The sequence below is a fragment of the Lampris incognitus genome, chromosome 12 (assembly GCF_029633865.1).
Source record: "Lampris incognitus isolate fLamInc1 chromosome 12, fLamInc1.hap2, whole genome shotgun sequence".
Lineage (NCBI taxonomy): Eukaryota > Metazoa > Chordata > Actinopteri > Lampriformes > Lampridae > Lampris > Lampris incognitus.
The window spans coordinates 10682891-10707597 of record NC_079222.1 but is presented as its reverse complement, the minus strand read 5'-3'; the positions used below and the strand labels follow the sequence as shown (position 1 = coordinate 10707597).

At 42.5% G+C, this 24707-nt stretch overlaps 1 protein-coding gene across 1 annotated transcript in view; it reads right to left on the bottom strand.

The window, feature by feature from the left end:
- Positions 1-24707, bottom strand: part of cacna1bb (calcium channel, voltage-dependent, N type, alpha 1B subunit, b) — a 277440-nt gene that overhangs the window by 88739 nt on the left and 163994 nt on the right. The window contains 7 exon segments of the mRNA XM_056290621.1: positions 7668-7799; positions 8811-8923; positions 9605-9717; positions 12271-12492; positions 17644-17733; positions 21203-21292; positions 21934-22049. Coding sequence (XP_056146596.1) covers positions 7668-7799; positions 8811-8923; positions 9605-9717; positions 12271-12492; positions 17644-17733; positions 21203-21292; positions 21934-22049 — 876 coding nt within the window.

Below are 24707 nucleotides of genomic sequence, written 5' to 3'. Positions count from 1 at the left end.
TCACTATCGCCCCAGAGCCATCTTGAATAACCCTGCCAAAACCTGCATCCGTGATCTTCAAACTGAAGAAGACAGTGAGAGAATAAAATAAAGATGCACAATGATGGGTTTACATTTCACTGAATCAAGTAAAATGCGTTGCACTGCAAAACAACAAATCCCTCACTTTAACAATGTCATTTAATCTTGTATTCAGTCTCGTGATGAAACATTTTAAGAACATTTTTGAAGCAAATTGAATAAAGTCATTGTTTGGTTTCTGAACCACTGAACAGATGGTTATAAGCGGGTCAGTCGCCTTTTTAGCCTGTGGTTCTTTGTATTGTTTAATTTCTGAACTGTGGTTTGGACTTCTCAGTCCAACCAGTCTGTCGTTGTTGAGACCAATATCGATAAGTACGGGTCTACATTTAGAAAAAGAACAGCCGATTTTTTTATGCTATAAATTAATGAGTATTAAACTTAAGAGTTAAAAGTTTGTGGGGAAAGTGGAATAGTGGAAAGAAACTTGCTGTTGACTTTTCTAGAGGTGTGATTGGATGTCTGGAACAGGAAGTTCCCCCTTTATGAATGATATAAATAAACAAACAAACAAACAAACAAATAAATAAATGCCCTCATCTGTTTTTCACAACATAAATTATTGCCGTCACTTCAAATATAACATTACTTTCATAATAGTTACATCATCATAAGTTACAGCATGTCAGATTTGGTTCCAGGAGTAACTAAAAGTAATCCCTCTTGCTTCAAATTCAACTGAACTGGAATTTTCTTGAATCGAGTGACATAATTGTGAAATGAAGAGACGTGCCTTATTTCAAGATACTGCCACTTATGTATTATTTTTTTCAACAAGTTGAAATAAGTCAGAGGAAAGGGAAATGATCTCACCTCATCGGCAGATTATTTCACTTGTTTGCAGAAAGTATTTGAAGACTGAAATAAAGACTAAGTGCTCCCTTTTTGCAGTGTTTCAGCACATGCTGCTGTCATGTAAAAAAATAAGGAGCTGTCACAGCCCCATCTAAATGATAATGATAATAATAAAAATTAAAGATAATGTATAAAATGTCAAAATTACATTTTTCAAGATTGAAGAAAGTGTGTAAAGTTTTTTCTCTCTAAATAATGTGATGTAATTTTGATCAGCGTTCAAGGAGGTAAGTCATGACAGGCATTCAAGACATACATACTATATATATAGATATAAAATTCATCAATGACTATGATGACTTTATGTTCAAGGAATGCAGTAAAACTGAAGTTTTATAGTTTTCGCTTGGGAAACGGAGCGAGCTGTGCTATGAAAATTAGATAAAGACTGCGTAGTCTTTTTTTTTATCAAATCTCTTATTACCAACAAACACTTCCATGCAAAAAGTTTACACAGGTGTATTGTAAATTGAAGTGTGTTTCAGAATGTTTTCACCCTAAACTGTTTAGAAAATAAATCAATTGAAATCTAGAATCAAATCTTAAGCAATCTCTTCAATACAACATGAGAAGAATGTAAAAACTAGCCATTTTTAGAATTTTCATGGAAAAAAAAGCAGTAAAAGATCTCTCAATCTAAATAATTGGACTAAACGGGCTGAATCTGAAAAGGAAAATGCATCTATTTTTAAAGAAAAATGGTCTAATAAAGTCATTTTAGTTGAAACCTAACTAGTATTTCATATTGTTGTGATCCAGTCTTGGGGAAAAAAAATGCACTTCTGAGCATGCAACATGCATTTTTGCACTATTTAGTAATGAAGAGTTTAACAATAATATAGTCCAAATTGCTCAGTATGCACATAAAAACCATCCATCCATCCGTTATACGAACTGCCGATCCTGCTCTCAGGGTCGCGGGGATGCTGGAGCCTATCCCAGCAGTCACTGGGCAGCAGGTGGGGAGACACTCTGGGCAGGCCGCCAGGCCATCACAGGGCCCGCCCAATTAAACCTAAATGTAGACTTAATGTAGACATAAGGTTTTTCTTGTTAAGTGTTTCCTGATCCAAGTCAAGGGTCTCAGGATACGGGACATTGTATATTGCACTGACTATAAAGCCCTTTAGGACTTCATTGTGATTTTGGGGTGTACAAATAAACTTGACTTGACCTAGATTCTGAGAAACCAGCCAAAATCACTTTTTATAATGTTCACATCAACAATGTTGACACACTTATTAAGCTGGACTGAGTCGAACAGCTGCCTTGAAAAAGCAGCAAAAGTGAGTTATTGTGCCATCAAAAAACACTCTGAAATTATGCATGGATTATATTATGCAATTATGGAATGCATATGGAATTAATTGAACCACAAATTATAATATTAAAGAACATCGTCTCTCCATTACTTCTTTATAACACCATGAAATTGTTATTTGACTCGTTCTGAAATAAATATATCTCTTGGTACCTCGTCCAATGGAAGATTTTACAGCTATCTGAGAGAAAACACAATTCAAACTGAACAAATCCAAAACAGTTTGTAGTGAAAAAGAGGAATGGTGTGACAAATTGGGTTTGGGTTCCAGCATTTTTAAAAAATGAATTGGTTTGAAAAATAGTCACAAACAGGTCTTTCCATATGTCTGAAGTAGAGACGTTAGGAGACATTATACTGGGGGGAAAAAAAAACATGAATTGAAAAAAATAAGTCAATTGTTATACAAGTTGTGTTAAATGTAAGTAGGCCCTTGTGACGATACTCGAAAATACGAAATGTTGAATTGACAACTGTGTTAAGTAAATATGATTTACTTGACCACATATTAATGAATAAATCTAACATATTGCATCACATATTATAAATACATACATACATGCACACACACGCACACACACACGTGTATATATATATATATATATATATATATATATATACACATACATATACATACACACACACACACACACACACACACACAGATTCATACATACATACACACACACACACACACACATATATGTATATATATGTATGTATGTATGTATATATATATATATATATATATATATATAAAACATATTACATACATACATCCATTCCATTATCCCAACCGCTTATCCTGCTCTCAGGGTCGTAGGGATGCTGGAGCCTATCTCAGCAGCCATTGGGCGGCAGGCGAGGAGGAGACACACTGGACAGACCGCCAGGCCACCACAGGGCATATTACATACACATACATAATAAATATCACATATTAATAACTAAATATAAATTAATAAGATGTATTAATAAATTAATAAAATATAAATTAATTAATAAATTAACAACGTTTATTATAATACGGTTAATTATAATAAAGTTGCTTAGACGTTACTTAACTCAGCTGCATGGAACCACCTGACATAACATTTTTACATGAATCCATTATTTCATTTTATTGAGCGTAGAGCTGTCACCATGTTCAATTTTCACCAGATGGTTTTCCACCCAAAAATCATAACTATAATAAGGATAATAAAATTGCGGTAATGGGAGCAATCATTTCCCCAACATATTGTTTAAGATTTGTGTTGTAATAACATCTCTCCCCCCCGGCTCATGTTCGGCTCATTAAAGGGCAATCTGTGCAAAACAAGCGCTGAAGTCTGAGGTGAAATATGTTTAATGGTACGCCATATTACTGTTTCTACATGTTCGCATAATGTCATTTTTATCCCCAGTTTCAGAAGTTAGTGATTATTGTTAAAATCTGTTTACTGTAGCACCCTTGCCTGCCACTGTGGATGCTCAGCATCTCAAAACGGCTCTGAGCCATGATGGAGGCTTTTAATTCCGAGCCGAGCAGTCGAGACGCCGAGACGAGGAAAGCAATATATCAGGTGTATGGGGACGAAGCATATAAAGGAGTCGTTGTGGAAAACAGGAAGAGGGGAGCTTGCTCAAAGACGACAAGCGTGTGTGTGGGGGGGGGGGGCAGAACGTCACCGCTGAGACTGTCTTTACAAATGACTCCCGTTCCTTGTGGTACGATAGTGGTTTCAACTGGCGCTTCTGTATGTGCATGGGGGGTGGGGGTAGTGGTGGGGGTCTGTGGGAGTGCATACACACAGTATGTTGCACATACTGTGTGAGGGTTCTTGACAGGACAGAACAAGGGATGCAGTGCAGGACAGAGGTGGAGGAGTGAGGAGTGTGGAGACTTCAATAAGCCTTTCTCCATCAGTATGTTGAATTGTCATGTTCACTCTCTCTCTCTCTCTCTCCGTTCTATCTTTCCACCTCCGCTTCCTTCCGCCCTCTTTCCGTCTCACCCCTTCATCCTTCATCACCGTCTTCCCCCTTCATCTCTCCTCTTCCGCTCACATCTCCTCTCCCTCATCTCTCTTTTCTCTGACCACTCTTTTTCCCTTCATCCCACACCTGCCCTGCCTTCGCGCTCATCACCATCTCTCTCCCTCCCAATGCTGCCTCTGCATTCACCACTCTTTATTCTTCTCCACAGTCACAACTCCTCCTCTCTCGTTCCCTCTCTCTCTCTCTCCCAATACCGGAGGATTAGGGGACCCAGAGGAATAGTGTTTGTGTGTGTGTGTGTGTGTGTGTGTGTGTGTGTGTGTGTGTGTGCAGGGAGGGGGGTGAGGAGGGGGGGGGCAGCTGTGTGCTGTGTTCTCCTGCTCCTCTGCGCAGACCTTTGTTTACTCTGATAATAGGGACTGGAGGCTCGCTGCTGGGCTTCCGCGCGGCTTCTACAGGGACTTCATTAAATCAATCCTCGAAACGGAGACATGCGAGGCCGCACTCCAAGACATTCTGATGGAGCCTGCAAGCACTCGGCCTAAATCACCGGTGTCGGCCCCCTTCAGACGGCACCAGCTGACACGTGAATTTGCACTGTGCAGGTGAATGCCCTGTGCAGCAATGCATGATGTTGCATGATATTGCCGGGCATATATAAGTGTGGGACTTGTAACGTGAACAAGCACACTTGTGGACACACACTCTGCATATTGACATGGAGGGGAGTTGCAAAAAAGGTACAACCGAGATCGCGCAGCTGTTGCGATAATCCACAGTGATCACTGTGTGGAGAATTGTGGAGTCCTTGAGCATGACGCTACGAAACTCTGAATGCAGTAAGAAACATAAAACGTCGCCTCCAAGGTCAGAGATAATCAAGCAAAAAGGGCCGCACTCGTAAAAAAAAAAAAACGAACACTACAAAGCACCAGCAAGGAATGAAAATCCTTTCTCCTGTCACATCCTCCGCATTCCCTTTCAGCTTATCAGACATTTCTCTCGACAGCCGGCCGTGTCCTGTGGATAGTCAAATCTTTACGGAGAGACGGACCTCCGCCTCAAGCTGTTTTATCTTTCACTTCTCCCCGGATTTTACCGGGAGATTATTCTGGGTGTCCCGGGGTCCGAAATGTATTCTCTGAGGCAAAAATGACATCAGCTATGAATGAGGTTTGAAGAAAACTATGTAACCCTACTGCTTTGTGATGATCCATGTTTATGCTCGCACTCTGGAACAGGACAACAGCAACATTATAAAATAGTTTGAATGAAGTCATTTGAAACCTTAAATGTTGCTGAAAAAGTGAAAAAAAGTTTGCCAGAGTATGATTTCACTTGGTCCCTATACAACGCTTTCTTTTTTTAATAAACCAAGCCACACTATTTTGAAACAATTGCAGTGTTTTGCCTTGACATATCAAGATGCTGACACTTAATTTAATTGTCAGCATTAATTAAATTAAATTGAATTGAAATAAAATTGAAATAAATAAAAAAATGAATAAATTAAAAATTAAATTAAAAATATAAATTTTAAAATTAGATTTAATTGTCTTAATTCAAGTGACACTTAATTTGATTTTCAGCATTAATTAAATAAAATTAAAATAATAAAATTAAAATAAATAAATATAAAGTAAATAAATAAATAAATAAAAATTAAAAATAAAAAAGTAAATTTTAAAATTACATTTAATTAAGTGTCTTAATGCAATTGATACTTAATTTAAGTTAGTTCCTGAAACTGGACAAACTGCATTGAACATATTCAATTTTAAACCCATTAACTGGAAATTAACATACTTACTTACAAATCTGGACACTTCTTTCCATAGGGGAATGATTTTAAGCATGAATACAAGATTACAGGGATTTTGTTTTACGATGGATATTTTTTTTGTGGTGAATCAGCTGATGCGCTTGTTTGGGACGCTGGAAGCACCATGTGGATGTCAAGAGTGTTTTCACACCTGTCCATCAACAATGGCTGGCGTGATGCTAATGACGGAGCAGACCAATTTAAATTGAGCCTGCCACCATGGCAACAGCCTCCTGTTTCAAAGCTGCTCAATAGAAGATGACTGATAGCCAAGGCCATCACTCCAAGGAGATGCGACTTCACGTGACATTGGCTTTCCCCTTGAATTTACCTCACCTGTCACAATGGTGTCGATTTAATATGAACATGTGACAGTGGTTTGAAGTTGTAGAAATAGGCTGAACCCATATGTGATTCTCTGTTCAATTTCTGTCCTTAACCCTCCCTTCTTTTTCATTTTCCCCTCGGGGATAAATAAAATATTCTGATTCTGATTCTTCTGAAACATCTCTGACATAACCTAGTTTTGTGAATCATTCATCCATCCGTTATCCAAATCGCTTATCCTGCTCTCAGGGTCACGGTGATGCTGGAGCCTATCCCTGCAGTCATTGGGCGGTAGGCGGGGAGACACCCTGGACAGGCTGCCAGTCCATCACAGGGCCCACACACACACACACACACACACACACACACACACACACACACACACACACACACACACACACACACACACACATTCACACCTAGGGACAATTTAGTACAGCCGAGTCACCTGACCCACATGTCTTTGGACTGTGGGAGGAAACCGGAGCACCCAGAGGAAACCCATACAGACACAGGGAGAACATGCAAACTCCACATAGAGGACGACCCCCAAGGTTGGACTACCCCGGGGCTCGAACCCAGGACATTCTTGCTGTGAGATGACTGCACTAACCGTTGCGGCACCGTGCTGCAGTTTTGTGAATAATTATAGAAAAAGATTTCTTCGTCAACTTCCCCAACCTACCGTAAGTAGTTCCTGTGCAATATGACCAGGAATGATGTTTGGTGGAAGGATAGTGGAAAGAAAAGCATGTGCACTTGTGTGTGATTGTAACTGTATACGGGTTTTTGTGTGTGTGTGTGTGTGTGTGTGTGTGTGTGTGTGTGTGTGTGTGCGTGTGTGCGTGCACATGTGAGAGTATATGTGCATGGTTGCGTGTGCTTAGGAAGACAGGGCTGGGCGCCAGGCCTTTTGATTAACTGCAGCCAGTCCAGAATCATGAGGTGTTCCTGTCATTAGACGTCATGGCGCTCCCACTGAGAGAGATATCAAAAGCCAAATGTTGCTGCTGTTGCTCTGCCAGCTACCTGCTGTGTCAACATGTCTGTCACAACTGCAAATCTGAGCCGGGGATTAGGGATGGGCAGGGATAGATGGGGAGATTCAGAAAAGGAGAGGGCGTGTGTACATGGGTCTGTGCTTTCCTATCTACTTATCTCGGTTTGTTTTACCATTTGTCAATATGTCTGTCTTTCTGTCTGTCCGTCTGTTAGTCGGTCTGTCATGAGGACGGAGGGAGCAGTGGTCAGAAGGTGGGTCAGGTTGAATACAATACTCACCGTCCTCCAAAGAGCTGCATGCCAAGCAGGGCGAAGACCACAATGAAGAGGAAGAGGAGGAACAACAAGCTGATAATGGACTTCATGGAGTTGAGTAAAGAAACGACCAGATTCCTCAAGGAGTTCCAGTATCTGAGAGGATGGAGGGTTTTCGAAAAAGATAATGACAAAAATAATGCAGGGTTACATACTTCTTTATCTACTGGCTTATACATTGAGTCTTGTTGTTACCAGTGCGCCTACACACTTGATTGTCCCTTGAGTTGTCAAGCCAAGAATGTAAACATCTGCTACAGTTACATTCCTTTTAAGTCACCCAGGATAAAAGTGCTGAATAAAAAATAATTCTAGGGGCATCCGGGTGGCGTAGCAGTCTATTCCATTGCCTAACAACACAGGGATTGCCGGTTTGAATCCCTATGTTATGTCCGGCTTGGTCGGGCATCCCTACAGACACAATTGGCCATGTCTGCGGGTGGGAAGCCGGATGCGGGTAGGTGTCCTGGTCGCTGCGCTAGCGCCCCCCTGGGTCGGTCGGGGTGCCTGTTCAGGGGGAAGGGGGAACTGGGGGGGAATAGCGTGATCCTCCCATGCGCTACATCCCCCCTGGCGAAACTCCTCCCTGTCAGGTGAAAAGAAGCAGCTGGGGACCCCACATGTATCGGAGGAGGCATGTGGTAGTCTGCAGCCCTCCCCTGATTGGCAGAGGGGGTGGAGCAGCGACGGGGACGGCTCGGAAGAGTGGGGTAATTGGACAGGTACAATTGGGGAGAAAAAGGGGGGGAAATCCCCCCCCCCCCAAAAAAAAGTGGGAGAGGAAAGAGACTAACAGAAGCAGGGAGTAAGGAAGAAGGAGATAGCAACAAAGCGGTAGTTGGCATTGTAAAACAAATCAGTGTGGCGTGGTCTACTGTTGCCAGTTTTACTGGATCACAGGATTACCCACTAATCTAGCTAAATGAAAGGGCTGCTGCTGAACTCTAATAGGATTGTCAACTTGGAGTGACAACAATTAACATCACCCTGGGGAAAAGTGTGTGTGTGTGTGTGTGTGTGTGTGTGTGTGTGTGTGTGTGTGTGTGTGCAGCAGCAGTAGAACATCTGTACGTTTCCTTGGAAACAGATGTAGTCTCATGAACTTACTTGGTGACCTTGAATATCCTGAGCAGTCGCAGGGCCCTCAGGACACTGATACCAAAGGATGCTCCTGGTTTTATCATGTCCCATATGACCTCAAAAATACTCCCCACAATGACCTGCAGAGGAGACGAGATTTTCAGTCAAGCTCCTACCGGATTCGCTTGTTGTTTACAAACCAATAACACCGGCCCTCATTCAAAGAAGTGAAATATTACCGGAGTTTTTTTCTGATCAGGAAAAAAAGAACTGGGAGTTAGTGGTGGTAAGACAGGCCATCCTATGACCAGCAGGTCACTGATTTTGTCCCAACTACCATCCATATGTCCTAAATGCAGGGCAATTTCCCTCTCTCTACTCACACATTAGAAGCCTAATGTCGGTGTGGTTTGGGCATTAGTGTGGAGCCAGTTCAGTTTGGAGTGGCTCTTCTGGACAGTGAGGAACATCTGAGCATGGTTAAATTCTCTTGCTTTATCTGAGTTTCAAGAGGGAGAAAGGGGAGCGTGGAAGAATGCTGAGAATCTGAGGGATGAATGATTTGTGAGGAAAATGGGTTTGAACTGTGGCTCTGTTTACTACAGCCTTGGATTACGGATTCTGCTCTTCCTAAAAATGATCCAGTGACTATGTGCCGGGCCTCTCACTGATTTTTTTGTAAATAAATCCCACGAATTACAAAGCACCTGAATTTTGTCGCAACATTATCTTGGTGAAAAATTATTAGGTGAAAGCTAAAAATGTGAAAAGACAGTGTTTGCTGGTTCCTGAACGATATTTTGCACTTGACAATGACTTACCCCAAAGTCAAAGCAATTAAAAGAGGAATGGAAGTAGTTCCTTGCTCCTAGGCCGTACATCTTCAAGGTCATCTCTGTCAGAAACAACCCAAGGAACACAAACTCTGCAGCGTCTACATTCCCGTGGTGACAGAATCAAAGAAAAGACGAAAATGAGCAACTGATTTACATTTCCACTAACAACATCAACATCTGGTATATCCTGTACCTGTGTATGTGTGTTTGTGTGTGTGTTGATGATCAACATCAAGAGGCAAGTCTTTACCATCTAACAGAATTACAGCAACTGCCAAAATAAACGAGCTGCCCATGCAAGAGCAAAGTCAGCCGTCCAAAGCCGGGTCAGGGAATTGAAGAACCAGTGGTGGATGAAGAAGGCCCTTGAGATCCAGCACCTTGCAGATGCTGGGGATACCAGAGGCTTATTTGATGCTACTAAAGCAATAAATGGTCCCTGCCACCACCGTCTAATCCCCCTTCGTGCCAAAGATGGGCACGCACTGCTAACAGACAATGAGTCAATCAAAAAGAGGTGGAAAGAGCACTACTGGGACCTTTTAAACCAGGACTCTAGCCCTGGGAGCTTTGAGATGGCCCTGAGATGGATGCCCTCCAACAACTCCCTCAACAACTCAAAGAGAAGGACATGGTAGCACCACCTAGCCTAAGAGAAGTCCAGGATGCCATCAGGAAGATGAAAATCAACAAGGCTGCTGGTCCTGATAGCATCCCGGCAGAAGTACTGAGGGCAGATGAACCTACACTCCTCAGACACATCCATGCCATGCTACTTAAAATACAGGAGAAAGATGAAATCCCTGTGCAACTTAGGGATGCACTCATTGTCTCTATCTTTAAAAAAGGGGACAAAGCTGAGTGTGGAAACTACCGTGGCATGTCCTTGCTTTCTACCACAAGGAAAGCCCTGGCTAAGGTCTTGGCCAACAGAGTCCTCCCAATATCAGAGGAACTTCTGCCAGACTCCCAGAGTGGTTTTCGTTCTAACAGAGGCACCATGGACATGATTTTTACTGCTCGCCAACTCCAAGAAAAAGCCCTGGAACAGAACCACCATTGTACATAGACATAACCAAGGCTTTTGATTCCATAAACCGCTAGGCCCTCTGGCTAGTTCTGTCAAAAATAGGCTGCCCTGACAAATATATCAGAGTACTATGACTACTACATGATAATATGTCAGCTAGAGTACTCAGCAGTTATGGAGATGAGACAGAAGAGTCTTTCAAGGTCCAAACAGGAGTTAAAAAAAGATGTGTCATTGCCCCAACTTTGTTCTCTGTCTTCACTGCCACCCCCCTCTACCTCACAGGACCCAATCTGCCTCAGGGAGTCAAAATGATGTACAGGACTGATGGGAATCTTCTGAATATTAACAGATCCAGGGCTAAAGGTAAAACCACCACCACATCCATCATAGAGCTGCAGTAGACCGATGACAACGCCTTAGTGTCCCTCGGAGAAGAGGCACTGCAGAGCATACCGGACACCTTTGCAAAGGCATACAAGCAGCTTGACTTGACCATTAACATAAAAAAGACCCATATCCTCTACCAACCCCCACCCAACAGAAATATGCCTGCTCTGCCCCCATCCAACTCTGCAGACAACACCAGACTCAAAAGCATGGAACAGTTCCCACATCTTGGCAGCCTTCTCTCCTCCAAAGCCAGCATTGATATTGAAATACATCATCATCTCAGTTGTGCCAGCCAGGCCTTCTCAAGACTGAGTAAAAGGATTTTTGAAAACTGCGACCTTCAGGTCAGAACAAAAATTCTGGCGTACAAAGCGGTAGTGTTACCCACTGAACCGTATGGGTCAGAAACCTGGACCACATATACCTTCGGCAGTCCATCGAAATGATGATGACTGTGATGCAGCTTAAGCTTGGCAAGCACGCCTGTGGGCCATCAGTTCTACATTAGAGCGACAATATCACATATAGCATATAGCACATAGCAGGCACCTGAAGGCACTCGAGGCATACCAACAGCGATGCCTAAGGAAGATCCTTAAGGTCAGCTGGGAGGATAAGCGCACCAACTTCAGCGGTCTCGAGAGGGCCAACATGCCTACTATAACTGCCACCATCGCACAACATCAGCTGAGATGGACTGGCCATGTCCTCTGCATGTCTGACTCTCGCCTCCTGAAACAAGTCCTTTACTCTCAGCTGGTGACAGGATGCTGTGCCCCAGGAGGACAAAAGAGCGATATAAAGACAACATCAAGGCCTACATCAAAAGGTCTGACATTGATCTTAACACCTGGGAACAAGCAGCAAAAAACAGGGAGGCCTGGAGATTGGCTGTCCACGAGGGTGCTGGGCGCTACAACCATGACCTCCACTGTGCTGCTGAAAACAAGCACAGACCCAGAAAGGACCGAATAACAAGAAAGGTCCAAACCACATCCTCAACACTCCTTCACACCCTTGCCCACATTACCCCAGAAGCTCCAGAATCGGCCTCTACACCCACCTGAAACCCACAAGGACCTAGAAGGAGGACAGTCATACTCGAACCAGAGTGACGCTGATGATGATGGTGTGTGTGTGTGTTTGTGTGTGTGTGTGTGTGTGTGTCATGTGTCTGAGCGTGTATGTGTAACAGGTATGAGAGCTTGTGTGTGTATATGTCACTTACAGAGAGCCCTTGTAAGCCACTCTGGCTGGTCATAGTGCACACTAGCCACACACAGAGTGTTCAGGCCCACCAGACACAGCACTATCCAGTAAAAGCTCTGGGCTTTGACCATGCGGCGGATGAAAAAACGAATCCTCTTCTCCTTGCGGCGGAAATAAGAGGAGCTGTCCATTTTACTGCTGCTCTTCACACTGGCCCGGCCAAATGGAGAGCCAGGGGGAGCTGAGAGTAACGTGGAGAAGAAGAGAAGGGGAATCAGAAGGGAGAGGGAATGTATGATTTTGTCATTGGTTTATTATCATCCCAGTTTTGACGCTTTCATCAATGACCCAGTCATCTGGCCATAACAATTTGGCCCTTGTCAAAGTCGCTCAGATCTTCACTCCTGCCCATTTCTCCTGCATCTGACACACTTACTACGAGAACTTATTGCTCACTTACCACCTAATATACCCAGACCTTGACATGTGCCCTTGTTTGGATAAGCAGTTTGGATAGTGGGTGGATGTATGTACACTACCGTTCAAAAGTTTGGGATCACCCAAACAATTTTGTGTTTTCCATGAAAAGTCACACTTATTCACCACCATATGTTGTGAAATGAATAGAAAATAGAGTCAAGACATTGACAAGGTTAGAAATAATGATTTGTATTTGAAATAAGATTTTTTTTACATCAAACTTTGCTTTCGTCAAAGAATCCTCCATTTGCAGCAATTACAGCATTGCAGACCTTTGGCATTCTAGCTGTTAATTTGTTGAGGTAATCTGGAGAAATTGCACCCCACGCTTCCAGAAGCAGCTCCCACAAGTTGGATTGGTTGGATGGGCACTTCTTTGAGCAGATTGAGTTTCTGGAGCATCACATTTGTGGGGTCAATTAAACGCTCAAAATGGCCAGAAAAAGAGAACTTTCATCTGAAACTCGACAGTCTATTCTTGTTCTTAGAAATGAAGGCTATTCCATGTGAGAAATTGCTAAGAAATTGAAGATTTCCTACACCGGTGTGTACTACTCCCTTCAGAGGACAGCACAAACAGGCTCTAACCAGAGTAGAAAAAGAAGTGGGAGGCCGCGTTGCACAACTGAGCAAGAAGATAAGTACATTAGAGTCTCTAGTTTGAGAAACAGACGCCTCACAGGTCCCCAACTGGCATCTTCATTAAATAGTACCTGTTAGAGCCTGTTTGTGCTGTCCTCTGAAGGGAGTAGTACACACCGGTGTAGGAAATCTTCAATTTCTTAGCAATTTCTCGCATGGAATAGCCTTCATTTCTAAGAACAAGAATAGACTGTCGAGTTTCAGATGAAAGTTCTCTTTTTCTGGCCATTTTGAGCGTTTAATTGACCCCACAAATGTGATGCTCCAGAAACTCAATCTGCTCAAAGAAGTGCCCATCCAACCAATCCAACTTGTGGGAGCTGCTTCTGGAAGCGTGGGGTGCAATTTCTCCAGATTACCTCAACAAATTAACAGCTAGAATGCCAAAGGTCTGCAATGCTGTAATTGCTGCAAATGGAGGATTCTTTAACGAAAGCAAAGTTTGATGTAAAAAAAATCTTATTTCAAATAAAAATCATTATTTCTAACCTTGTCAATGTCTTGACTCTATTTTCTATTCATTTCACAACATATGGTGGTGAATAAGTGTGACTTTTCATGGAAAACACGAAATTGTTTGGGTGATCCCAAACTTTTGAACGGTAGTGTATATATAAATATATATAAATATAATATAATATAATATATTTGTGTGTGTGTGTGTGTGTGTGTGTGTGTGTGTATGTATGTATATATATATATATATATATATATATATATATATAATCCAGTGAGTACTGCCTTGTCATGCACAACATGTGCACAAGGTCCAATGAATGGGGAAGGGAGAGGTACCTACGCTCAAAAATTCTAAAACACGTGACCGCTAACGGTCCAGTGGGGGGCGGGGGGGGGCGGCTGGTATTTGTCTATTGGCATGATTTATTTATAATTACAAAATAGGTGCTTATATCTATGTCTGCAACTGCTAGCCAATTCATTCCTGTTATTCAATGTGGACATTTCTGGTTTGCAAATGATCAAATATTTTTCAGTTAGACATGGATTGCACATTTTACTGCTGGTTGAATATGATCTGTTCTTTGAGAGGATTTTCCAGGTGGTTGAATAATTAATGTTTCTGTCTGCCAATGACCAAATATAACGGCGTAAAGACGTTAAATTATTTAAACGGTTGTTTCCAAAGCTACACGTGTGCATTAAACCTCTTTTTGAATGTTCCCTCTGTTAGACTGATGTATGTCTCTATTTTCCCGTTGTCATTTCTCGTCACCATAGCTTGGTAGATAACTCCTTTTGTCTGCATTTTCCTTCGAGGGGGCATGAGTCGTTCACACGGCAGTTGCAGTTGGGGGAGTCTGATTGTGATGAAGGTATGCATGATGAGGCAGTAAATGTTATGTTCTTTCCCGTGTAACTTTATTGACAACTGATGATTGCTTATGGCATGAAACAGGCTTGTACTGTCTCATAAAGAATTTACTTGAATCACTGGATTATTTTGCTCCTTATTTGTTGAGCACTTTTCCTATTGTTGAGTGTTTCTTTTAACAAAGTTATATATATATATATATATATATATATATATATATATATATATATATATATATATATATGCTATGATCTGATCATAGCACCACGTGAATGTGAACGGGCACTCAGCATCAGATCGGTTGAGGGGTCTATCACACCAGACAAGACCCAAGAGGCAGGCTGTGCCAAGATGCCCCTGAGTCGGTCCAGCACTTAGTAGCAGGGTGCAAAATACTAGCTGGGAAAGCATACACTGAAAGGCATAACCAAGTGGCTGATATAGTGTACAGGAATATCTGTACTGAATACAGACTGGAATTCCCCAGGTCCAAATGGGGGACACCACCAAAGGTGGTTGAGAATGGCAGAGCTAAGATCCTGTGGGACTTCAAGTTCCAGACTGACAAGCAGGTGCTGGCTAACCAACCAGACATTGTGTTGGTCGACAAGGAACAGAAGACAGCCGTAGTGACTGATGTAGCAATGCCAAGCAATGGAAACATCAGGAAGAAAGAGCATGAGAAGCTTGAGAAATACCAAGGGCTGATGGGAGAACTAGATTGGCTGTGGAAGGCTAAATCCACAGTAGTCACAGTGGTAATAGGAGTACTAGGGGCTGTGACCCCCAAACTGGGAGAGAGGCTCCAGCAGATTCCAGGAACATTTGAGGTCTCTGTCCAGAAGAGTGCAGTCCTAGGAACAGCTAAGATACTGTGCAGAACCCTCAAACCCCAAGGTCTCTGGTAGAGGACGGAAGCTTTAAGGAAGACACAAACCACCCTCGGTCCCTACAGTGAGGGGGTCCAGGGGCTCTGTTATGCTGTGGGGGGCATTTTCCGGGCATGGTTTGGGTCCACTTGTCCCCTTAGAGGGAAGGGTCACTGCAAATCAATACGAAGTTATTCTGAGTGATCGCCTTTATTCTATGATGAAATATTTCTATCCTGATGGGAGTGGTCTCTTCCAGGAGGACATTTTCCCCATCCAAAGGGCATGAGGGGTCACTGAATGGTTTGATGAGTATGAAAATGATATAAATCATATGCTATGACCTTCACAGTCACCAGATCTCAACTCTCAACCCAATTGAATAGCTATGGGAGATTTTGGACCTAGGTATTCAACAGTGCTCTCCACCACCATCATCAACACACCAGGCGAGGGAATATCCTCTGGAAGAAAGGTGTTCTACCCCTCCAGTAGAGTTCAGAGACTTGTAGAATCTATGACAAGGAGAACTGAAGCTGTTCTGGAGGCTGGTGGTGGCCCAACACTTCACTAAGACATTTTATGTTGGTTTGTCCTTTAAATTGTCACCTGTCTAAAATGGAAGTGCAAGTTTTAAGAAAATAAATGTGGAGAAGTACTGGAGAATATACTTGAATCTGATTTGCTAATGTTCATCAGGAAAAAAAATGCACTTATGTTCTCAGTTTTCTTCTCCCAGCTGCATCTCCATCTTGTCACACAGCTTGTCAAGGTTGAAACAAGATCTTGGCTTGAGCGAGGCAAACTGAGACGAGAAATATATAACCGTGCAGGGCATGTATTCCCTTGACACATATTTGCACGGAAAATAATTGCGAAGAAGACTGCACTAGTGTTTTTCTTTTTTTTTTTGATGCGGAGGCTGCTAAATGGCTTCGATTATCATGCTCATTTCCAACACACATACAAGCAATTACATATTTTCTTTGTGTGATGCAGCGAGGTCGATTAACATTAAAAGGTCTAATCTTACTACTCTGCGGGTAATTCTCCCACTATTTTAATTTTACAGTCTCATAAGAGAAGTTAATTATACTCATTTTCCCTCTGGGTGAGACGCTAAAACAAACAAGGGAAATAGCTTTTAACTCGAATATTGTATTAAACACGATCCAGAGTGTTGCTGCTTCAATTATGTACACAACTAAATTTGTTTTGGGTGTTTACAACAGCACAGCCACATGCCTGACAGTGTTGAGACGAGACACACTGGTCTCACGAGTTGAGAGAATCAGGGAAGGTGAGGTTCACAAACGAACATTGTGAAAAATGCTCATCCCAACAAGCAATCAGGTGTTTACTCGCTAAAATACTGAAAACAATTCTACCCCAAAACTGAGAAAAGAGAATACTCTTGAAAAAAATTTCCAGGCACCCCGGTAGCGTAGCGGTCTATTCCATTGCCTACCAACACTGGGGATCGCCGGTTCGAATCCCCGTGTTACCTCCAGACTACAGACACAATTGGCACTAGCGCCCCCTCTGGTTGGTCGGGGCGCCTGTTCGGGGGGGGGGGGGGGGCTGGGGGATAGCGTGATTCTCCCACATGCAACGTCCCCAAGGCGAAACTCCTCACTGTCAGGTGCAAAGAAGCAGCTGGCGACCCCCACATGTATCGGGGGAGGCATGTGGGGGTCCGCAGCCCTCCCCGGATCGGCAGGGGGGGGGTGGAGCAGCGACCAGGATGGCACAGAAGATTGGGGTAATTGGCCGGATACAATTGGGGAGAACAAGGGGGAAAAAAATCCAAAATTACATGTTTTTTACAATCCAATGATGCCTTGAAAAATAGCAGCTTGAAACAAGATAAAGTCACTTAATTACATTTCATGAGACATCTCACAGGATAACTCGGCGCAAGATTAAATGTCTTCCTAGAATTGGTGCTTTCTGCAATGAGGGCAAGCTTTTGTGAAAGGATATAGTGATAAGATCAACACGTCGAATAGACATCTATTGAGGTGAACCGTCTCTGATGGTGGATGGGGGGGGGGGATCTGAACCTTACCAACAGAAGAAATGTCTGTGAAAGGATCCTCCCCTTCCTCTGCACTGATCAGGTCGTTCTTACCCTTCTTGGCTTTGCCTCGTTTCAGCACTGCAGACAGACAGGAAAGAAAAGACCAAAGTAAATATGTGCCTGTACGCTATATGGAGACTCGCTGCAGAAAATAAGCCTCGGGGCTTTAATGTGTCATTCTGGTGTATTTCTGTTTTTGAGATAGGCCACTGTGTTGCCCTTATTCATCTAAAACACCCTTATAACTGTTAAATTTTTGAAATGGAAAAAAAAAGTTAGTCAAGAAACAACATGCACCTGCCCCATCATACAATGTTTGTGTGTAACATATATCCCTGTATGACTGTATGTTCACTCGTGTGTGTATGTGTGTGTGTGTGTGTGTGTGTGTGTGTGTGTGTGTGTGTGTGTGTGGGTGCTTGTACTTCTATCTTTATGAGGACCAATTTGAGCTTTAACCATCAGAGTGAGGACATTTTTGCAAAGTGAGGATATTTTGGCCGATCCTCACTTCTTTATGGGTCTGTTTTAGGGTTAGGATTTGGGTTTAGTGTCTGTGATGGACTGGCAGCCTGTCCAGAGTGTCTCCCCGCCTGCCGCCCAATGACTGCTGGGATAGGCTCCAGCATCCCGTGACCCTGAGAGCATGATAAAGGGTTTGGATAGGGTTAGGGTTAGAATTAGGGTTAGGTTAAGGTAGGGCTGTGCGATATGACGACATATATCGTGTGACGATAGAAAATGTCTATTGTTTCATATTAACCTTTATCGTTTATTTCGTTGTGTTGCAAATCACACTCTTTGCAGCAATATTTTTCGTTATTTGGAAGACCCTTTCTGCTCTTTGTACAGCATGGACGCAGGCAGGAAATTTGCATGAACGTAATACAAACAAACATGGAGGACAGTGAACGTAATGCAGAAGGAGGTAATTCTGAACAGAAGCCGACCAGCCAGGACAAAACGAGGAGCTTGTACCTAAAAGAGGGGCTACTTCTATCGTATGGACATGGTTTGGGTATGAATAGTCTGACATGGACCAGAAAACCGTAATTTGTTAAATATGCCGCACGCCCGTCCCCACTACAGATTCAACACCACTGGCCTCACATATTAATATTTTATATTTTGTTACAGGCTTAATTGAAAATTTGCGCAAAGGTTCTAACTAAAGGGAGAAATATAATCAAATATGAGTAAGTACCTTTTATTTGTCGAGTATATAAATCAAAATGTAATAAGAAATAGACCTTTCCACGTGGTCATTTTATATAAACTATTTATTCATAGAAATTACAGAAAATGTGCTATATCGTGATATGTATCGTTATCGTGACATGAATGACCTATATCGTGATATGCATCTTTATCGTGATATGAATGACCTATATCATGATATGTATCGTTATTGTGATGTGAATGACCTATATCATGATATGTATCGTTATGATATGAACGACCTATATAATGATATGTATCATTATCGTGATGTGAATGACCTATATCATATGTATCGTTATCCTGATATGAATGACTTATACCACGATATGTATCGTTATACGAATGACCTATATCGTGACATGTATCGTTATCGTGATATGAATGACCTATATCGTGATATGCATCGTTATCCTGACACGAATGACCTATAATCACGATATGCATCGTTATCGCGATATGAATGACATATATCATGATATGTATCGCTATCGTGATATATATTGTTATATGAATGACATATATCGTGATATGTATCGTTGGCGTGATAAGAATGACCTATATTGTGATAGGTATCGTTATCGTGATATGAATGACCTATATCGTGGTATGTATCGTTATCGTGATATGGATGACTTATATCGTAATAGGTATCGTTATCGTGATGTGAAGAACCTATATCGTGATATGAGATTTTGGTCATATCGCACAGCCCTAGGTTAAGGGCTAGGGAATGAATATAGTCAATGAGGGGTCCTCACGAAAACAGATGTACAAACATGTTTGTGTGTGTGTGTGTGTGTATGTGTGTGTGTGCGCATGTGTGTGTGCGTGCGTGCGATGAGGAGCTGAGAGTGAGCTAATTGGAATCTATGAATAGCGGTTATCAATCACGTTTTTCATTTGGAAATTTGCTGCCTTCCTGCTTGAAGACAGCCTTGGAATGAAAAACTACTGCCATCACATGAATGTGATCATCACATGACCCTCCTTGCCTCCTTGTCCCAATGGGAACAGAATTTATTTTATTTTTTTTAGATCTAAAACCCTGCCGGTCCATGCCTGACAGCTTACAGGCAGAATAAAGCCCCTGGCTGCCAAATGAAAGAGGATCTGTGATTAGGACACTAAGAAATATTCACTGATATAACAGAACTGAAATAACACTGAATGATGTTGGTGTATTAGAGAAGAAAAAAAAAAGACCAAACAGTGTACCTGAACATCCTCCTCCTTTTTCCACATTGACAATACAGTATTTGAAAGCAACACGTTATGTTCGGAAAATTTTTGCCTAAATATCATTATTCAATGACTCTATAAATAAACAAACAAACAAACAAATAAATAAAGTATAAAATGACAAAATAGTAGTAGATCATTATTCAGTGACTCTAAAATATGTAGTACTCTAAATTGATTTGGTTTAATTTTTCATAACAACTTGTCTGTTATCAGTAGAGTAGTCATTGCCTTTGTTAAGCATTGGAAAATTTATTTCGGCGCCACATACCCATTACTCACATCTGTAATTCAACTGACAGCTGGCTGGTTTCGTGGTTAAATCCTCCACATTTAACTAAATCATTAAATAATCCTGTGGGCTTGGAAATACTCATCCTGCTCTCAGGCACAAATATATTGTTTCAGTTTGTGTGTCATCTAGCATGCCCATTTCAATTCCTATGTATGTTTGTGTGTAAGTGTGTGTGTGTGTGTATGTGTGTGTGTGAAATGGCACTAATCTAATCAGATCATTGCTGTAAAACCCACTAATTAACCCTGGCTTCCACACCATGCCTAACTGGTTGAGATTATGGGCCTACATAAGGGTGTCGGGAGATGGGAGGGGCAACAGCTGCGACTTGCCAGGAGACTCAGGGGGAGGACGGTTAAAGATCCAAAGACGGCGAGGGGAGAAAGAAAGGTGTGGTTGGAAAGACGAGGCGAAAAAGAGCTAGATCCCTGTGTCTGTTTCACTTGTCAGTGTCTTTCACCTTAGATGATCTTTGCAGCCAAAACAGATAATGTTGAGGAGCATCTTTAGAAATTACTATGTGTCCTAGTGGAAAAATAACAAAACTAACCTCCCCAGGCGAAAAGAAACCAGACCACATTCATGGTAGACTGAGAAAGCAGCGGCTTTAGAGCTGATGTGATGCAAGACCATGGCTCTGATGGAGGGTGTTTGAAGCTGATGGGGGTGATGACTCATACCTCTCTCTCTCTCTCTCTCTCTCTCTCTCTCTCTGTGCCTGGTTTACCATAGGGTTCCTGTGGTAAGGGACCATGGTAGAGCAGGCAACAGACACTCGAGCCCTATTTTCACCTGGGATTTTCTGTTTCTTCTTGTACCACGCACCGTCCAGTGGGGACTTATCCTCTGCATGCTCATCCTCCTCCTCCAACAGCACCTCCTCTGCAATAGGAGAGCACAAAAATACAGGGAGAGAGATATGTCAGGATCTATTTATTTCCTTTCACTTCCTTTCCCTCACATGAACACACACACACACACATACATACAGAAATAAACATTCTGATTCACAGAAAATGTTGTTTAAAGAGTAAGTATGCTTTTGGGGCATTCGGGTGGCATAGCGGTCCATTCTGTTGCCTACCAACACGGGGATCGCCGGTTCCAATCCCCATGTTACCTCCTGCTTGGTCGGGTGTCCCTATAGACACAATTGTCCATGTCTGCGGGTGGGAAGGAGGATGTGGGTATGTGTCCTGGTCGCTGCACTAGCGCCTCCTCTGGTCGGCTGGGGCACCTGTTTGGGGGAGAGGGGGGGGCGAACCGGGGAGAATAACATGATCCTCCCCCGTGCTACGTCCCCCTGGTGAAACTCCTCACTATCAGGTTAAAAGAAGCAGCTGCAGACTCCACATGTGTCGGAGGAGGCATGTGGTAGTCTGCAGCCCTCCCCGGATCGGCAGAGGGGGTGGAGCAGCAGCAACTGGGACTGCTTGGAAGAGTGGGGTAATTGGCCAAGTACAACTGGGAAAAAAGTGGGAAGAAAGCCAAAAAAAAGTATATTTTTCATATATGAAGCTGACCCGCTTTGCAGATCCACTCCAGGTAGCCTGTCAGCTCCCTCTCTATCTGCTGCTGTCTCCGGAGCTTCAGGAACTCCTGTCTCTTCGCAACACGCTCTCTCTCTTTGGCAAACTCTCTGCAGGAAAAAATACAAATACATACACCAACTTATGGAGGTTTCCATTATGGTCTCTCTGCTTTTGGCATCCCGGCTGGACGTTTCAGAGTGAAGCAGAAGAGCACATCTGGAGAGGCAAAGTGTACTGACATGTCAATTGTTAGTCGAACGCAAATTTATGAGGTCATGTGTTACTGATGCACTTTGTTAATACCCCAAATGGAGTAAAGTTATCTCACTGGGCGGCTAATTACTAGTACCCTGATAAGAGTATTCTTCGACCGGCATGGGCGTACAAACATCGAACCTAGGCTTTCAAATTTGGGTTGTGACTTTGCTAACCGATATGCCATCCTGTCACCCATGACCTCCTTTCAAATTTAAGGAAGAGCTAGCCTCAGATAAAACCTAGACCTGCAGGTCTTTGGACTGCAGAAGTAAAAGCCAAAATGCAAGCCTAAAAAGAGACCATGCAAATCCACATGGAAAAGCTTAGACCTAACCGAGCAACCCTTCACCATGAAGCATCACTGCAAACCACTACCATCACAGCAATTACATGTTAAATATGTAAAATTGTATGCATACTTTCCATACCATTTCTTGCATTATCTCACTGCACTGTACATGTGGTCAAGGACATGGTTCCTATGTATCAGCATGTACTGTTGAGCTAAGAAAGTTGTCCCCATTTTTTGCCACACCAGTGTAACCAAAATAAATGGCTTTACATGTTCTTAACACAGGCAAAAAGTCCTGAAAGCTTCGGGAGGGCACTCTTAGAAATGTGCCAACTGCTTTCAATGGCTCTATGCACACGTCAGGAAGTGTCAGATGGTGTCAGACTCCATTTCACAGTATCACCAGAGGACCTAAATGGCTGTTTTCAGTTGTTTCAGAAGTTTAAAAAAAACAAACAGTCTACTGACCTATTTTGAGGTAAAAGGTAGATATAAGTGTTGTCAGTGTAGATACTAAGTGTGACAGTATCAAGATGGATGAAGAGCTAGTTACTAACCACAGCAGCATATTCCAGAAATCAGGAACATTTATTTGTCATATCATTCCATGCACCTGCGCACATGAAATGAAACTACCCCAGCCCACAGCAGTGCAACACAAAGACAAAAACACATATCCAAACTACGAGAACACATATATCCAAACTACAAAAAACTACAAAAAATTACAAGAACACATATATTTCACTGTCCAAGAGAGCGAATGCCAGGATGACGGTCAGAACTGCCGGTCTGCATGGGCTAACAGTTAGCTTAGCCTGCCCCGCTTCCGCGTCCTATCATACCTTTCCTCCTCGGGCGCAGCTCCAGGCAGGGCCGTGGTCCATGCGCCCACCAGACGCAGTAGACCAGCCTCCCCTGGCCGATCTGACGCCAACTCTCCCAGCCATCAAACCAAGACACAAACTTAGACGCAGACGTGGACAAAGACACTGCGTGGACGGTACTGGGTGAGGCCGCCACAAACGTAAGTTCGCGCCGCCATCTTCCCACACCGGTACTAGGTGAGGCTCCTGCAAACGTGAATTCACACCGCCATCTTCCCATACCGGAAGCAGAATTATTTGGTCTACAAGTTAGTCTAAAAAATGTATAAACAGATTATAGTAAAAGACCAAGGCACATAAATCATGACATGGAAACATTACTCATCAGGGTGTAGATTTGCAAGTCCCGGTCATGCTGGTGCCTTAAATTCCCTGACTGCAGATAATAAAACTAACAAGTTGATTATTGCCCTCAATGCAGTGACTCTTTGGTGGTACGTGTCATCACTCATCTCCTTCATCCAAAATATTAAAGCATTCATGGTTGAATACCACATCAACTATAAATATTCATCATTGTCTTTAGTGGACCCACTTCTTCCCTCCACTGTAAAAGGGACCTTTGCAACCAGGGAGTAAACTGCACCATGGTTGACACAACAGGATGTGGCCAACAGGTATAAATTCCCCCTTAATTAAAATACTAAGCTTTGGTAAAGAGAGGGATAATCTGTTTAAGTGGCAAGATAATGAAGTGAACATGAACTAATGGTCACATAATGATAGTGGGTGGAGGGTAACATTCGGGTCAAATGCTGAACCTGTTAGTGACATTATGTAAGTAATATGGTTAATTTGGGATTCTTTGGTGAGGCTTCTGCGGTGTGTGGATTAAGTTTAAAGAAGTGGGTACAATCTGCTGTAATGATACTGTATGAAATAAACAGCTGGAGTAACGCTACGATCCAAATCAGACTCAGAATCAGAATCATGTTTATTGGCCATGTGGGTTTGCACATACATGGACTTTGACTCTGGTTTCGTGGCTCTCTCAGTGTACTTAACATAGAATAACAACACGACAACGCAACAATCTTCAGATATATATACACAAAGATTGACTATATAAAGTTGAAATAAGAGGTGATAACGTGCAGTGGTGTAGAGAATATACCAGCGATGCTGAAATAGATGTTAGCAGGTTACTTACATACATGCCTGAGGTAGATAGACATGACAGAGTGTACCAGTATACATAAAATGTACAGTACAGTATATACAAATGGTTGGATTTATTTGACAGTGTTAGGCGTTCATTTAATGACAGCCCACAGAAAGAAGCTGTTTTATAACTGGTTATTTTGGGGTACAGTGCTCTGTAGCGCCTA